Source organism: Pleurodeles waltl, chromosome 4_2, assembly GCF_031143425.1.
Source record: "Pleurodeles waltl isolate 20211129_DDA chromosome 4_2, aPleWal1.hap1.20221129, whole genome shotgun sequence".
In the NCBI taxonomy this organism is placed as follows: domain Eukaryota; kingdom Metazoa; phylum Chordata; class Amphibia; order Caudata; family Salamandridae; genus Pleurodeles; species Pleurodeles waltl.
Window position 1 is genome coordinate 516,795,503 of NC_090443.1, and position 17,923 is coordinate 516,813,425.

Genomic DNA, 17,923 nt, shown 5'->3' on the forward strand with positions numbered 1-17,923 from the left:
ATCTATTGACGGCTGAAGAAGACACCGGCTTCTTCCAGACTTCCATAATGGGGTCCAGTAGCGCTTCATTGAAAGGCAAAAGCGGCTCAGCAGATGTAGAGGCAGGGTGCAACACCTCCGTCAAGATGTTCCGCTTGGCCTCAGTCACTGGCAAAGGGAGGTCCAGAAAGTCAGCTGCCTTTCTGATGACAGAATGAAAAGTGGCCGCCTCCTCTGTGTACTCCCCAGGTGATGACCAGTCCCATTCAGGGGAGGTATCCAGACCACTTGCAGTGTCAAGTCCATGTAGACCCTCACGAGAGTCCTCAATCTCACCTTCCTCCAAGGCTTGCCTCTCGTATTCCTGCTCTTCAAGGAGGCGGAGAGCAAGCCTCCTCGAGTGCAGCCTCTCCTCTATCCTCTGCGTCGACATGGCGTCAGCGGACATCGAAGAATGACACCGATCCTCGGATCCGTCCGACGCCGGGTCTACAGGCACCATAGCTCTCTTCGGCGCCAAATGCAGAGCCGGACGATTTGAAGACTGTCCCGGAGTCGGAGGAGGTCTAGTAGGCGTCACTGGCTGAGATATCGAAGCCGCCGGAGCCGAAGCCCCAGGAGCCGAAGCCACCGGAGCCGATACCGGCGCCGAGCCCACGTTCCCCAGGGGGAGAAAGGGCATAAAGGGTGCCGGTCGAAGTGGAGCCGGAGCACCCATGTTGAAGGCCAAAGGGCCCGAAGGACCAGCCGGTCCACCACCTGGAGCCATCTGTTGGAAGATGGAAAACATCGCTTTGAGAAATGCGGTGCTATCAGCTCCAGGGGCCGGGAAAGCCAGGTACTGGGGTGCCTGGTTCGAAGGAGACACCGAAGCCGGTCTCGACGTCTGCAAAGACGGAGAAAACATCTGAGGCTGCAGAACCTCGAACACTGAAGGAGGATGGCCCGATGACATGGGTGAAGTCGATGAAGCCGGAGATGGTAACGGCGTCGTCGGCTGGGGAGTGATAGTGGGACTGACTTCCCAAGTCGAGTTGATGGAGACCTCGATCGAGACCTCTCCCTACTCGACCGGCGCCGTGATTCGACGACACCGGGAGTCCCGATGACGCCGATGAGACTTCGGTGACGACGACTTTCAGTGATGTCTTTTCTCCTCCTTTTTCGATTTCGCAAGAAAAAGCTTGGCCTCACACTCTTTCAGGGCCTTAGGATTCATATGCTGACAAGAATCGCACTTAACATCGTGGTCGGAACTAAGACACCACAAGCAGTCAGAATGTGGGTCCGTTACCGACATTTTTCCACCACACTCACGGCAGGGCTTGAATCCCGACTTTCTTTGCAACATTGTAATGTCCCAAAGTAAAAAAAAACAAAAACACACTAACTGTCGAGCAGCAACAGTAGCTCCCTCGAAGATAACCGTTTCGAATGGCACGGAAAAAAGGGAACTGACGACGGCGAGGACCTCTTATTGTCTGTATGACGTCAGATGGTGTCGTGTGGGCAATTGTGACATCCTCGTCGACGTGCAGAAGCAAGGAAAAAGATTTCCGTCGAAAGCTGGCGCAATGGGAGTATTCATTAGGTGAGGAATCCACAGGTAGTTGTATCCATCAGAAATGAACTACCTATTTTTGTACAACTGAGTGTTTTCTTTCATGTGTGTAAGTGCTGTGTGACTACAGTGGTTTTGCATGAGCTTTGCATGTCTCCTAGATTAGCCTTAGCTGCTCATCCACAGTTACCTCTCGAGAGCCTAGCTTCTAGACACTGCCTACACTTCACTAATAGGTGACACCTGAACCTGGATTAAGTATCTTGGGTACTCACCACACACCAGGCCTGCTTCCTACACATATGCTCACAAACGTTACAGATATGTAATTTAAGACCACTAATGAAGATATCAGCATAGGCATTACAGAAAACAGAAACAAGTCTTGGGGATTCATTTGAGCTCATTATTGAAGTTGTTAGAAATTCAGTGCCATCAGAATGGTAAACAACAGATTTGAACTGATCACAGTTATAATTTGTGACACCAGGTGAATTTGCACATTACTGCTGCAGGATCAAAACCAATTCAACTATATTACAATTTCTATTGTAGTCCCTGGGGTTGTGGGGGGATGTCAAGACAGACACAGAGGTGAAAAAATGCTCTGGGGGGAATGATGAGGGGAGCAGTCGTTCAACAAGAGATGTGAAGTAAAACAAGGATGGTCGGCTAGCAGACAAGGGTGCAGTGCCAAAGAAGAGGTGAGTAGGCAGCCACAGGCAAAAAAATTGTTTCAAATGTCAGATATTGGGGGATGTGGAAAAAAAGTCAGACATTCCATAGGTGTAAGTGTAGGAAGTTGGCTCTGTATGTGCTATTTCAAAGTAAGGAAGCATGCACAGAGTCCAAGGGTTCCCCTTAGAGGTAAAATAGTGGTAAAAATAGATAATACTAATGCTCTATTTTGTGGTAGTGTGGTCGAGCAGTAGGCTTATCCAAGGAGTAGTGTTAAGCATTTGTTGTACATACACATAGACAATAAATGAGGTACACACACTCAGAGACAAATCCAGCCAATAGGTTTTGTATAGAAAAATATATTTTCTTAGTTTATTTTAGGAACCACAGGTTCAAATTTAACATGTAATATCTTGTTTGAAAGGTATTGCAGGTAAGTACATTAGGAACTTTGAATCATTTCAATTGCATGTATACTTTTCAAGTTATTCACAAATAGCTATTTTAAAAGTGGACACTTAGTGCAATTTTCACAGTTCCTGGGGGGGGGGGGGGGGGGGGGGGGGGGGGAGTGTTGGTTAGTTTTACCAGGTAAGTAAGACACTTACAGGGTTCAGTTCTTGGTCCAAGTTAGCCCACCGTTGGGGGTTCAGAGCAACCCCAAAGTTACCACACCAGCAGCTCAGGGCCGGTCAGGTGCAGAGTTCAAAGTGGTGCCCAAAACGCATAGGCTCCAATGGAGAGAAGGGGGTGCCCCGGTTCCAGTCTGCCAGCAGGTAAGTACCCGCGTCTTCGGGGGGCAGACCAGGGGGGTTTTGTAGGGCACCGGGGGACACACAAGCCCACACAGAAATTTCACCCTCAGCGGCGCGGGGGCGGCCGGGTGCAGTGTTAGAACAAGCGTCGGGTTCGCAATGTAAGTCAATGAGAGATCAAGGGATCTCTTCAGCGCTGCAGGCAGGCAAGGGGGGGCTTCCTCGGGGAAACCTCCACTTGGGCAAGGGAGAGGGACTCCTGGGGATCACTTCTGCAGTGAAAGTCCGGTCCTTCAGGTCCTGGGGGCTGCGGGTGCAGGGTCTTTTCCAGGCGTCGGGACTTAGGTTTCAGAGAGTCGCGGTCAGGGGAAGCCTCGGGATTCCCTCTGCAGGCGGCGCTGTGGGGGCTCAGGGGGGACAGGTTTTGGTACTCACAGTCGTAGAGTAGTCCGGGGGTCCTCCCTGAGGTGTTGGTTCTCCACCAGCCGAGTCGGGGTCGCCGGGTGCAGTGTTGCAAGTCTCACGCTTCTTGCGGGGAGATTGCAGGGTTCTTTAAAGCTGCTTCTTTGGATAAAGTTGCAGTCTTTTTGGAGCAGGTCCGCTGTCCTCGGGAGTTTCTTGTCGTCGTCGAAGCAGGGCAGTCCTCAGAGGATGCAGAGGTCGCTGGTCCCTTTGGAAGGCGTCGCTGGAGCAGAGTTCTTTGGAAGGCAGGAGACAGGCCGGTGAGTTTCTGGAGCCAAGGCAGTTGTTGTCTTCTGGTCTTCCTCTGCAGGGGTTTTCAGCTGGGCAGTCCTTGTTGTTGCAGGAATCTAGGGTTCAGGGTAGCCCTTAAATACTAAATTTAAGGGCGTGTTTAGGTCTGGGGGGGTTAGTAGCCAATGGCTACTAGCCCTGAGGGTGGGTACACCCTCTTTGTGCCTCCTCCCAAGGGGAGGAGGTCACAATCCTAACCCTATTGGGGGAATCCTCCATCTGCAAGATGGAGGATTTCTAAAAGTTAGAGTCACCTCAGCTCAGGACACCTTAGGGGCTGTCCTGACTGGCCAGTGACTCCTCCTTGTTGCTTTCTTTGTTCCCTCCAGCCTTGCCACCAAAAGTGGGGGCCGTGGCCGGAGGGGGCGGGCAACTCCACTAAGCTGGAGTGCCCTGCTGGGCTGTGACAAAGGGGTGAGCCTTTGAGGCTCACCGCCAGGTGTTACAGCTCCTGCCTGGGGGAGGTGTTAGCATCTCCACCCAGTGCAGGCTTTGTTACTGGCCTCAGAGTGACAAAGGCACTCTCCCCATGAGGCCAGCAACATGTCTCTAGTGTGGCAGGCTGCTGGAACTAGTCAGCCTACACAGACAGTCGGTTAAGTTTCAGGGGGCACCTCTAAGGTGCCCTCTGTGGTGTATTTTACAATAAAATGTACACTGGCATCAGTGTGCATTTATTGTGCTGAGAAGTTTGATACCAAACTTCCCAGTTTTCAGTGTAGCCATTATGGTGCTGTGGAGTTCGTGTTTGACAAACTCCCAGACCATATACTCTTATGGCTACCCTGCACTTACAATGTCTAAGGTTTTGTTTAGACACTGTAGGGGTACCATGCTCATGCACTGGTACCCTCACCTATGGTATAGTGCACCCTGCCTTAGGGCTGTAAGGCCTGCTAGAGGGGTGACTGACCTATACTTGCATAGGCAGTGAGAGGCTGGCATGGCACCCTGAGGGGAGTGCCATGTCGACTTACTCGTTTTGTTCTCACTAGCACACACAAGCTGGCAAGCAGTGGGTCTGTGCTGAGTGAGAGGTCTCCAGGGTGGCATAAGACATGCTGCAGCCCTTAGAGACCTTCCTTGGCATCAGGGCCCTTGGTACTAGAAGTACCAGTTACCAGGGACTTATCTGGATGCCAGGGTCTGCCAATTGTGGATACAAAAGTACAGGTTAGGGAAAGAACACTGGTGCTGGGGCCTGGTTAGCAGGCCTCAGCACACTTTCAATTGTAAACATAGCATCAGCAAAGGCAAAAAGTCAGGGGGCAACCATGCCAAGGAGGCATTTCCTTACACCTTTCAAATGAGATATTACATGTAAAATTTGAACCTGTGGTTCTTAAAATAAACTAAGAAAAGATATTTTTCTATAACAAAACCTATTGGCTGGATTTGTCTGAGTGTGTGTTCCTCATTTATTGCCTGTGTGTATGTACAACAAATGCTTAACACTACTCCTTTGATAAGCCTACTGCTCGACCACACTACCACAAAATAGAGCATTAGTATTATCTCTTTTTGCCACTATCTTACCTTTAAGGGGAACCCTTGGACTCTGTGCATACTATTCCTTACTTTGAAATAGTGCATACAGAGCCAACTTCCTACACAGGCCAATAGGTTTTTGTATAGAAAAATATATTTTCTTAGTTTATTTTAAGAACCACAGGTTCAAATTCTACATGTAATATCTCATTTGAAAGGTATTGCAGGTAAGTACTTTAGGAACTTTGAATAATCACAATAGCATATATACTTTTTACATAAAACACATATAGCTATTTCAAAATTGGACACAGTGCAATTTTCAACAGTTCCTGGGGGAGGTAAGTATTTGTTAGTTTTTGTAGGTAAGTAAACCACCTACGGGGTTCAAGTTTGGGTCCAAGGTAGCCCACCGTTGGGGGTTCAGAGCAACCCCAAAGTTACCACACCAGCAGCTCAGGGCCGGTCAGGTGCAGAGTTCAAAGTGGTGCCCAAAACGCATAGGCTTCAACGGAGAAGGGGGTGCCCCGGTTCCAGTCTGCCAGCAGGTAAGTACCCGCGTCTTCGGAGGGCAGACCAGGGGGGGTTTTGTAGGGCACTTGGAGGGGGGGGGGGGGGGGGGGACACAAGTTCACACAAAAAGTACACCCTCAGCAGCACGGGGGCGGCCGGGTGCAGTGTGTAAACAAGCGTTGGGTTTGTAATAGGAATCAATGGGAGACCAAGGGGTCTCTTCAGCGATGCAGGCAGGCAAGGGGGGGCTCCTCGGGGTAGCCACCACCTGGGCAAGGGAGAGGGCCTCCTGGGGGTCACTCCTGCACTGGAGTTCAGATCCTTTAGGTCCTGGGGGCTGCGGGTGCAGGGTCTTTTCCAGGTGTCGGGATTTCAGAGTCAGGCAGTCGCGGTCAGGGGGAGCCTCAGGACTCCCTCTACAGGCGTCGCTGTGGGGGCTCAGGGGGGACAACTTTGGTTACTCACAGTCTCGGAGTCGCCGGAGGGTCCTCCCTGAGGTGTTGTTTCTCCACCAGTCGAGTCGGGGTCGCCGGGTGCAGTGTTGCAAGTCTCACGCTTCTTGCGGGGATTGCAGGGGTCTTTACATCTGCTCCTCGGGAAACAAAGTTGCAGTCTTTGTTGAACAGGGCCGCTGTCCTCACGAGTTTCTTTGTCTTTTGGAAGCAGGGCAGTCCTCTGAGGATTCAGAGGTCGCTGGTCCTGGGGAAAGCGTCGCTGGAGCAGTTTTCTTCTGAAGGAGGGAGACAGGCCGGTAGGGCTGGGGCCAAAGCAGTTGGTGTCTCCGTCTTCTCTGCAGGGGTTTTTCAGCTCAGCAGTCCTCTTCTTCGTAAGTTGCAGGAATCCGAGTTCCTAGGTTCTGGGGAGCCCCTAAATACTGAATTTAGGGGTGTGTTTAGGTCTGGGAGGTAAGTAGCCAATGTCTACTGTACTTTAGGGTGGCTACACCCTCTTTGTGCCTCCTCCCTGAGGGGAGGGGGGCACATCCCTATTCCTATTGGGGGAATCCTCCATCTGCAAGATGGAGGATTTCTAAAAGTCAGAGTCATCTCAGCTCAGGACACCTTAGGGGCTGTCCTGACTGGCCAGTGACGACTCCTTGTTTTTCTCATTATCGCTACTGGACTTGATACCAAAAGTGGGGGCTGTGTCCAGGGGGCGGGCATCTCCACTAGCTGGAGTGCCCTGGGGCATTGTAACACAAAGCTTAAGCCTTTGAAGCTCACTGCTAGGTGTTACAGTTCCTGCAAGGGGGAGGTGTGAAGGACCTCCACCCAGAGCAGGCTTTGTTTCTGTCCTCAGAGAGCACAAAGGCTCTCACCGCATGGGGTCCGAAACTCGTCTCTCAGCAGCAGGCTGGCACAGACCAGTCAGTCCTGCACTGAACAATTGGGTAAAATACAGGGGGGTATCTCTAAGATGCCCTTTGTGTGCATTTTTTAATAAATCCAACACTGGCATCAGTGTGGGTTTATTATTCTGAGAAGTTTGGTACCAAACTTTCCAGTATTCAGTGTAGCCATTATGGAGATGTGGAGTTCGTTTTTGACAGACTCCCAGACCATATTCTTTTATGGCTACCCTGCACTTACAATGTCTAAGGTTTTGCTTAGACACTGTAGGGGCATAGTGCTCATGCACCTATGCCCTCACCTGTGGTATAGTGCACCCTGCCTTAGGGCTGTAAGGCCTGCTAGACGGGTGACTTACCTATGCCACAGGCAGTGTGAGGTTGGCATGGCACCCTGAGGGGAGTGCCAAGTCGACTTAGTCATTTTCTCCCCACCAGCACACACAAGCTGGCAAGCAGGATGTCTGTGCTGAGTGAGGGGTCCCTAGGGTGGCATAATACATGCTGCAGCCCTTAGAGACCTTCCCTGGCATCAGGGCCCTTAGTACCAGGGGTACCAGTTACAAGGGACTTACCTGGGTGCCAGGGTTGTGCCAATTGTGGAGACAATGGTACATTTTAGGTGAAAGAACACTGGTGCTGGGGCCTGGTTAGCAGGTTCCCAGCACACTTCTCAGTCAAGTCAGCATCAGTATCAGGCAAAAAGTGGGGGGTAACTGCAACAGGGAGCCATTTCTTTACAAATAGGATTAGGGATGTGCCCCCAACACCAAAGAGGTGGCACAAGGAGGGTGTAGCCACCCTCAAGGATAGTAGCCATTAGCTACTGCACTCCCAGACCTAAAAACACCCCTAAATTCAGTATTTAGGGGCAACCCAGAACCTAGGAAACTACATTCCTGCAACCTGAAGAAACAAGGACTGCTGACCTACAAGCCTGCAGAGAAGGAGGAAGACAACTGCTTTGGCCGCAGCCCTACCGGACTGTCTCCAACTTCGAAAACCTGCAACCAGCGACTCATCCGACAGGGACCAGCGACCATTGAAGCCTCAGAGGACTGCCCTGGACTAAAGGACCAAGAAACTCCAGTGAGCAGCGGCCCTGCTCAAAACCAGCTACTTCTTTGCAGCAAAGAAGGAACTTCCAAAGACTGCTCGTTTCCTGCTGGAAGTGATGCCCCTGGCTCGAGATTCAGAGAACCAACACCTCAGGGAGGACTCCCCGGCGACCGCAAGCCCGCGAGTAACCAGAGACGACCCCCCTGAGCCCCCACAGCGACGCCTGCAGAGAGAATCCATAGGCTCCCCCTGATCGCGACTGCCTGTAACAAGGGATCCGATGGCTGGAATCAGCACTGCACCAGCAGCCGCAGACCCCAGGACCTGAAGGAACTGAACCTCCACGCCGGAGTGACCCCCAGGCAACCCTTTGCCTTGCCCAGGTGGTGGCTGTCCCAAGAAGCCCCCCCTGTGCCTGCCTGCACCACTAGAGTGACCCTGGGTCCCTCCATTGAAACCTATACAAATCCCGACGCCTGCTTTGCACACTGTACCCGGCCACCCCTGTGCCGCTGAGGGTGTGTTTTGCGTGCCTACTTGTGTCCCCCCCCCCCCCAGTGCTCTACAAAACCCCCCTGGTCTGCCCCCCGAGAACGCAGGTACTTAACTGCTGGCAGACTGGTACCGGAGCACTCCTGTTCTCCATAGGCGCCTATGTGTTTTGGGCACCTCTGATCTCTGCACCTGACCGGCCTGGAGCTGCTGGCGTGGTAACGTTCGGGTTGCCTTGAACCCCCAACGGTGGGCTGCCTATGCCCCAGGACTGAGACTTGTAAGTGTTTTACTTACCTCCTAATCTAACCTTTACTTACCTCCCCCCAGGAACGGTTGATTTTTGCAGTGTCCACTTTGAAAATAGCTTATTGCCATTGTTACAAAGACTGTATATGATATTGCTTTTATTCAAATTTCCTAAAGTATCGAAGTGAAGTACCTTGCATTTAAAGTGTTTACTGTAAATCTTGAACCTGTGGCTCTTAAAATAAACTAAGAAAATATATATTTCAATATAAAAACCTATTGGCCTGGAATAAGTCTGAGTGTGTGTTCCTCATTTATTGCCTGTGTGTGTACAACAAGTGGTTAGCACTACCCCTTGGTAAGCCTACTGCGTGACCACGCTACCACAAAATACAGCATTAGAATAATCTAATTTTGCCACTATCTTACCTCTAAGGGGAACCCTTGGACTCTGTGCACACTATTTCTTACTTTGAAATAGTATATACAGAGCCAACTTCCTACAAACACCTTTCCATGAAATATACTGAGCCAGCCACAACTGAAATGATGCAAACAGTGACCTAAATTCTATATCGATATGCCAACGATGCAATATACAACAGGAAGAAGGTGACAATTGGGAACAGACCTGCACACACTGCTCCTCCTTTTTCCTGCGCTCTTCATCCTGTAAACGCTTCTGCTGCTTCTTGGAAACAACCTCAGTGAAACCATCATCATTTAAATTTGACTGGGAGTCTTCGAGTGTAGTCACCTCAGGGTGGTCATCAATTATCACAACACCTGCAGAATTAGCACAAACGTAGGAAATGTAATAATTAAATGCTTAGACTTTAGTACAACAGAGACTCACAGCAAATATAGCACTAGAGTGGGTGGGTAGAAGCAACAGCTGAGGTGTAGGAACAAGGATCAAGACCTTAAATATAGAGCAGGGTCTACAGACGAGGCATCACAGCCCTGAGGCATCAAGAAAAGATAGTGCATGAGTCTAAGTACAAGCAAGATTACACTTTGGCCAAGGAAGTCATATCACAAATTAAAAGCAGAAATGTGCACATGGGATCTGACACTCAACTAGGAAGACGTGGAAGAGGTATTTTGCTATGATGAGCATGAATCTGCAAACAAAATGTGATGGACAGCTTGGAATCAGTTAATAGGCAGTACAGTCTCATATTCTCTAGGAGTAAGAAGCAGAAGCTCAAGATGAGGAATGGCTCGAAATGTGGTGAAGCAGAGACCAGGAGGAAGGGAGCAAGAATGACTTGGAGGCTCAAGTGAGGAACTAAAAATGATGGGATTAGCCGGAGCACAGGAATAAGGAGATACAGAAAAACAAATTGTACATGTTCGAGCCCAACACTAGATGCCAGGAGTATGCAATGCATATGTATATACAGCTACACATACCACATGCAAATATGGTCTAGAATGCTAATGCTGGAACAGAAAGAAAAAAAACACATTCACCTACAACTAAGAGTCCTGCAGCAGTACTTTGTTTCATAGTTTCAAATCTTTAATTATTCCTCTTTGTCAGGCTGGGAACTCAGTCTCAAGTGGATTCATTCAAGTGAAACTATGAATAATTCATTGCTGGGAAAAAGAGGGAATTTCCTTCTTAAAACAAATTCAAAAAGTTGAAGGTTATTAAATAGGACAAGTAAACCTAAAACAAAATGCGTGAAAAGGCAACTTAAGTATTAAAAAAAAAAAGCCAACAGGCACAGTTAGGTCAAAAAGTGTTTGCTCTATAAAGCAAAAAAATTACCAGTTTTAAACCTGCACTCTTGGGCACTGGAGAAGCTTGCGTGTTGCCTTAAAAGGACAGGGTAACATTCATTTTAAAAATACAAATCTGTTCCAGTTTCAAAATAATTTAAAACAGCCCTTCTGGTGTACCTCTTCCTTCAATCCAGGCATTTGCTTGAGGCATATGCTTCTGCTCTGATCAGGGTAAGGAGCACAGGGACATACTATCAAGTATGAAAGAAATAATGGGGAGAAGGACCACTGCAGCCACTGGTTTATCAAGTGAAAGTTCTCCATCACTGTTACATTATGATTCCATTCCAATGAGCCTATTATCGCAGATTCTTTTTAAACCTTCTCAGCAGGCTCACTCTTAGTTGACCTCGAGACAGGCAAGATCCTCTTAAGAAGCTCCTCACCTCCGTCATTGATATTCATGTGACTAAACTACTGGCTCATCTCAGATCTTCTTGCCATCAGGTGTGCTGGATGCGGACACAGTAACAGTCTTGTGGGGGGGCAACATAGTAAATCTTCAAGGCACTCAAATCACCATTCCTAGGGGAACACACTGTGATAGACTAGTCAGGGAGATTTACATATGCCTTTCCACCAATTCCCTTCAAACCCCTAGTCATAGGCAAGGGGGAAGAGTCCACCGCCAGGAAATAAGTACCTTTAGATCAGCAGATGCCAGAAGATCAAACAAAAGAAGGCTCTACTCAGTAAACCTGAGAACGCAACACCAGGCAACTCGAAGTTCAGTGGCGACTGGACATCGGCCAGGCCGAAAAGGACCTTAATGAGATGTAGACCCTGCAACCAGGACCCCACACACTATCTTCGTAGACCAAGGAGTGCCTGCAGAAAGACCTCCTTTAACGGTCACATCCACAGCTTCGTTAGAGCATCTTCAGCATTCTTCATCCCATGCATCACGACTACTTCATAGGTCTACATTGCAACATGGATAAAGTGTCTGGAAATTCTCTAAGACTGCTTCTCCTCTGGAGGGAGTGGTCTCCAAAGACCTTGCCAGTCCCCCTGACTAGCTCCCTGCAGGAAATGGTTGCCCCAAATATCTCTACTGACCGCATCAATACTTACCGAAGTTCCCTTGAGAAAGCTGGTTCACAGTTTAGTGAAAATGCTTGGATTTAGTACTACTTGTAAAATCCATATCTCTGGAACACTCCAGAGCATCTTTTTCATTTGAGTGCCTAAAGTCTTATATACATTAAAAAAAAAAATTAAAAAAAAAGACAGCCGTAGTGTGCGACATTAGTTCCTCTGTATAAGCCTTGCTGCTCAGTGTCACTGCTAACCAGGATTGATCTCAAGGTTGAACCAACAAAACCTAAGGGCTCTAATGGGCTTGGTAGGTGTATTACACAGTGAGTTGCACAACCACACCATAAAACGCACCCGTTTAATCACAATTACTATATTGACCAAGTTAAAGGTGACTGAAGACTTACCATTTTGAAAATGAGATAGCAAGGGGCATTATGGGTATGTTTACACTAAACAAGGATGAACTTTTAAAAAGGTGGGTAGGGTTGCCCCTGGGAACTTTTACCAGATTGGTTAGGTCGTTAAGAAATATGGGGTTAGAACCTGTCTCTACCAGACACATCGTTACCAAAGGTAAGTAATTTGTTCATCTGATACACACCTAGCCACAGATTCCTTAACTTAGAACAAGACACCAAAGCATCAAAACCCTCAGAGGAGGGGCTGTGAATTGAGACCCTCTAAAGTCTCCAAGTGTTGTTAAACCGGTCAGAATCAAGAGTAAAAGGTCGGGGAAGAATAAAAATTAGGGAGAATAATAATATATTCAATGACATCTCAACCTGTGAAATTAGGCACAGATGATTAATACTGTAGAACAGAAGCGCACAGAAAGAAGCTCGTCCATGTTAGAGCATAGAACAGACGCATCCATTAATATGTCAATCAATTGTCATGAGCAACTTAACCACAGTGAAAGCCTTTTATCCAGAAGAAAAGCTCATTAAGTACTGGAGGAAAAGACTAGGTACTCGAAAAAATACCCATGAAGAAGAATATCCTCATTAGGATAAGCATAACTTGCCATGGAGCAGAACCTCTCACCATAGAAAAGTTTAACCCAATCAGACCTACATCAAAAGGCAAACAGAGTATCTCGTTGTAGGAAGTTGGCTCTGTATGCACTATTTCAAAGTAAGGAATAGTATGCACAGAGTCCAAGGGTTCCCCTTAGAGGTAAGATAGTGGCAAAAAGAGATAATTCTAATGCTCTATTTTGTGGTAGTGTGGTCGAGCAGTAGGCTTATCAGATGGTAGTGTTAAGCATTTTTTGTACACACACAGGCAATAAATGAGGAACACACACTCAGACAATTCCAGGCCAATAAGTTTTTGTATAGAAAAATAGCTTTTCTTCGTTTATTTTAAGAACCACAGGTTCAAGATTTACAAGTAATACTTCAAATGAAAGGTATTTCAGGTAGGTACTTTAGGAACTTTGAAATAGCAAAATAGCATATACAGTTTTCACATAAATGACATAGCTATTTTAAAACTAGACAGTGCAATTTTCAACAGTTCCTGGGGAAGGTAAGTGTTTGTTAGTTTTTGCAGGTAAGTAAACTACCTACGGGGTTCAAGTTTGGGTACAAGGTAGCCCACCGTTGGGGGTTCAGAGCAACCCCAAAGTTACCACACCAGCAGCTCAGGGCCGGTCAGGTGCAGAGGTCAAAGTGGTGCCCAAAACGCATAGGCTTCAATGGAGAAGGGGGTGCCCCCGGTTCCAGTCTGCCAGCAGGTAAGTACCCGCGGCTTCGGAGGGCAGACCAGGGGGTGGGGGGGGGTGGGTTTGTAGGGCACCAGGGGGGACACAAGTCCACACAGAAAGTACACCCTCAGCAGCACGGGGGCGGCCGGGTGCAGTGTGCAAACAAGCGTCTGGATCACAATAGAAATCAATGGGAGACCAAGGGGTCTCTTCAGCGATGCAGGCAGGCAGGCAAGGGGGGGCCTCCTCGGGGTAGCCACCACCTGGGCAAGGGAGAGGGCCACCTGGGGGCTGCTCCTGCACTGGAGGTCGGATCCTTCAGGTCCTGGGGGCTGCGGGTGCAGAGTCTTTACCAGGCGACGGGTCTTTGAAGCAGGCAGTCGCGGTCAGGGGGAGCCTAGGGATTCCCTCTGCAGGCGTCGCTGTGGGGGCTCAGGGGGGTCAACTCTGGCTACTCACGGTCTCGTAGTCGCCGGGGAGTCCTCCCTGTGGTGTTTGTTGTTCTCCAAAAGTCGAGCCCGGGGTGTCGGGTTCAGAGTGCAAAGTCTCACGCTTCCGGCGGGAAACGTGTGTTGTTTTAAAGTTGCTTCTTTGTTGCAAAGTCGCAGTCTTTGGGGAACAGAGCCGCTGTCCTCAGGAGTTCTTGGTCCTTCTAGATGCAGGGTAGTCCTCTGAGGCTTCAGAGGTCGCTAGACCCTGGGAACGTGTCGCTGGAGCAGTGTCTTTAGAAGTGGGGAAGACAGGCCGGTAGAGCTGGGGCCAAAGCAGTTGGTGTCTCCGTCTTCTCTGCAGATTTTTCAGTTCAGCAGTCCTCTTCTTAGGTTGCAGTAATCTGAGTTTCTAGGTTCTGGGGAGCCCCTAAATACTGAATTTAGGGGTGTGTTTAGGTCTGGGGGGTTAGTAGCCAATGGCTACACCCTCTTTGTGCCTCCTCCCTGAGGGGAGGGGGGCACATCCCTAATCCTATTGGGGGAATCCTCCATCTGCAAGATGGAGGATTTCTAAAAGTCAGAGTCACCTCAGGACACCTTAGGGGCCGTCCTGACTGGCCAGTGACTCCTCCTTGTTTTTCTCATTATCTCCTCCAGCCTTGCCGCCAAAAGTGGGGCCGTGGTCGGAGGAGGCGGGCAACTACACTAGCTGGAGTGCCCTGGGGTGCTGTAACAAAGGGGGTGAGCCTTTGAGGCTCACCGCCAGGTGTTACAGTTCCTGCAGGGGGAGGTGAGAAGCACCTCCACCCAGTACAGGCTTTGTTACTAGCCACAGAGTGACAAAGGCACTCTCCCCATGTGGCCAGCAACATGTCTGGTGTGTGGCAGGCTGCTAGGACTAGTCCGCCTACACGGATAGTCGGTTAAGGTTTCAGGGGGCACCTCTAAGGTGCCCTCTGGGGTGTATGTTACAATAAAATGTACACTGGCATCAGTGTGCATTTATTGTGCTGAGAAGTTTGATACCAAACTTCACAGTTTTCAGTGTAGCCAATATGGTGCTGTGGAGTTCGTTTATGACAGACTCCCAGACCATATACTCTTATGGCTACCCTGCACTTACAATGTCTAAGGTTTTGCTTAGACACTGTAGGGGCACAGTGCTCATGCACTTGTGCCCTCACCTATGGCATAGTGCACCCTGCCTTAGGGCTGTAAGGCCTGCTAGAGGGGTGACTTATCTGTACTTCATAGGCAGTGTGAGGTTGGCATGGCACCCTGAGGGGAGTGCCATGTCGACTTAGTCGTTTTGTCCTCACTAGCGCACACACAAGCTGGTAAGCAGTGTGTCTGTGCTGAGTGAGGGGTCCCCAGGGTGGCATAAGACATGCTGCAGCCCTTAGAGACCTTCCCTGGCCTCAGGGCCCTTGGTACCAGGGGTACCAGTTACAAGGGACTTACCTGGATGCCAGGGTGTGCCAATTGTGGAAACAAAAGTACAGGTTAGGGAAAGAACACTGGTGCTGGGGCCTGGTTAGCAGGCCTCAGCACACTTTCAAATCATAACTAGGCATAAGCAAAGGCAAAAAGGCAGGGGGTAACCATGCCAAGGAGGCATTTCCTTACACTCTTGCCATGCCTGCTTTTCACCTACAGAGAGGTGCCTCAGAAGGGAGTAGGGTTTTCCCCCTTTGAACTTCTGTTTACCATCCTGTAAGAGGACCACTAGATCTTGTGAAAGAAGGCTGGGAGAGACCTCTTCATGAGCCTAAGCAAGATATAGTGGACTATGTACTAGGCCTACGTTCAAGGATGGCAGAGTACATGGAAAAGGCAAGTAAAAACCTTGAGGCCAGCCAACAGCTCCAGAAGTTTTGGTATGACCAAAAGGCTGCAATGGTTGAATTTCAGCCAGGGCAGAAAGTCTGGAATTTGGAGCTTGTGGCTCCCAGGGCACTTCAGGACAGATGGAGTGGCCCTTACCCAGTGCTAGAGAGAGAGAGTCAGGTCACCTGCCTGGTAGACCTAGGCACTAGCAGGACCCCCAAGAGGGTGATCCATGTGAACCGCCTCAAGCTCTTCCATGACAGGGCTGATGTGAATGTGTTAATGGTAACAGATGAGGATCAGGACGCTGAGAGTGAACCTCTCCCTTATCTCCTCCCACAGACCCTAAAGATGGCTCAGTTGATGGAGTGATCTACTCAGACACCCTCTCTGGCCAACAGCAATCTGACTGTGGGAACGTCCTGCAACAGTTTGCTGAGCTTTTCCCTAATCCCTGGTCAGACACACCTGTTTACCCATGATGTGGACACAGGAGACAGCATGCCTGTCAAAAACTAAATTTTCAGACAGTCTGACCAAGTTAAGGAAAGCATCAAGGTGGAAGTCCACAAGATGCTGGAATTGGGAGTCATTGAGCACTCTGACAGCCCCTGGGCTAGCCCAGTGGTCTTAGTCTTAGACTTATCTGTGTGCCAGGGGTGTGCCAATTGTGGCAACAATGGTACATTTTAGGTGAAAGAACACTGGTGCTGGGGCCTGGTTAGCAGGGTCCCAGCACAATTCTCAGTCACGTCAGCATCAGGCAAAAAGTGAGGGTAACTGCAACAAGGGGCCATTTCCTTACAGTAGCCATAAGAGTATATGGTCTGGGAGTCTGTCAAAGAAACTCCACAGCACCATAATGGCTACACTGAATACTGGGAAGTTTGGTATCAAACTTCTCAGCACAATAAATGCACACTGATGCCAGTGTGCACTTTATTGTAAAAATACACCAAGAGGGCATCTTAGAGATGCCCCCTGAAAACATACCCGACTTCCAGACTGACTAGTTTTTGCCAGCCTGCCACACACCAGACATGTTGCTAGCCACATGAGGAGAGTGCCTTTGTCACTCTGTGGCCAGGAACAAAGCCTGTAGGGTGGAGGTGCTTCTCACCTCCCCCTGCAGGAACTGTAACACCTGGCGGTGAGCCTCAAAGGCTCACCCCCTTTGTTACAGCGCCACAGGGCAACCCAGCTAGTGGAGATGCCCGCCCCTCTGGACACTGCCCCCCCACTTTTGGCTGCAAGGCTGGAGGGGATAATGAGAAAAACAAGGAGTCACTCCCTAGTCAGGACAGCCCCTAAGGTGTCCGGAGCTGAGGTGAATTACTTTTAGAAATCCTCCATCTTGCAGATGGAGGATTCCCCCAATAGGATTAGGGATGTGCCCCCCTCCCCACAGGGAGGGGGCACAAAGAGGGTGTAGCCACCCTCAGGGCCAGTAGCCATTGGCTACTGCCCTCCCACACCTAAACACACCCCTTAATTGAGTATTTAGGGGCTCCCAGAACCGAGGAAGATGGATTCCTCCAACCTAAAGAAGAAGGACTGCTGACCTTAAGCCCTGCAGTGAAGACGGAGACGACAACTGATTTGGCCCCAGCCCCACCGGCCTGTCTCCCTACTTTGACAAAAACTGCAACAGCGACGCATCCTGCAGTATCCAGCGATCTCAGAAGCCTCAGAGGACTACCCTGCATCTAAAGGACCAAGAAGCTCCTGTGAACAGCGGCCCTGTTCAAGAAACTGCAACTTTTGGAAACAAAGAAGCAACTTTTAAAGACCACACGTTTCCCACCGGAAGCGTGAAACTTTCCACTCTGCACCCGACGCCCCCGGCTCGACCTTCATAAAACTAACAGTACAGGCAGGACTCCCCGGCGACCGCGAGTAGCCAGGGTTGACCCCCCCCCCCCCGAGCCCCCACAGCGACGCCTGCAAAGGAAATCCAGAGGCTCACCCTGACCGCGACTGCCTGCTTCAAGGAACCCGACGCCTGGAAAACACACTGCACCTGCAGCCCCCAAGACCTGAAGGAATCGAACTCCAGTGCAGGAGCGACCACCAGGCGACGCTCTGCCTAGTCCAGGTGGTGGCTACCCTGAGAAGCCTCCCCTGTGCCTGCATGCATCGTTGAAGAGAACCCCTGGGTCTCCCCATTGATTCGTACTGAAGACCCGATGCATGTTTGCACTCTGCACCCGGCCGCCCCTGTGTCGCTGAGGGTGTACTTTCTGTGCC

The 17,923-nt window shown here is 49.7% G+C and overlaps 1 protein-coding gene across 3 annotated transcripts in view; it reads right to left on the reverse strand.

Moving 5' to 3' along the window:
• Positions 1 to 17,923, reverse strand: part of PRRC2C (proline rich coiled-coil 2C) — a 1,097,702-nt gene that overhangs the window by 544,613 nt on the left and 535,166 nt on the right. For all 3 annotated transcript variants that reach the window (XM_069232016.1, XM_069232017.1, XM_069232015.1), the window contains exon 17: positions 9,510 to 9,664. In XM_069232016.1, coding sequence (XP_069088117.1) covers positions 9,510 to 9,664 — 155 coding nt within the window. The remainder of the gene's footprint in view (positions 1 to 9,509; positions 9,665 to 17,923) is intronic.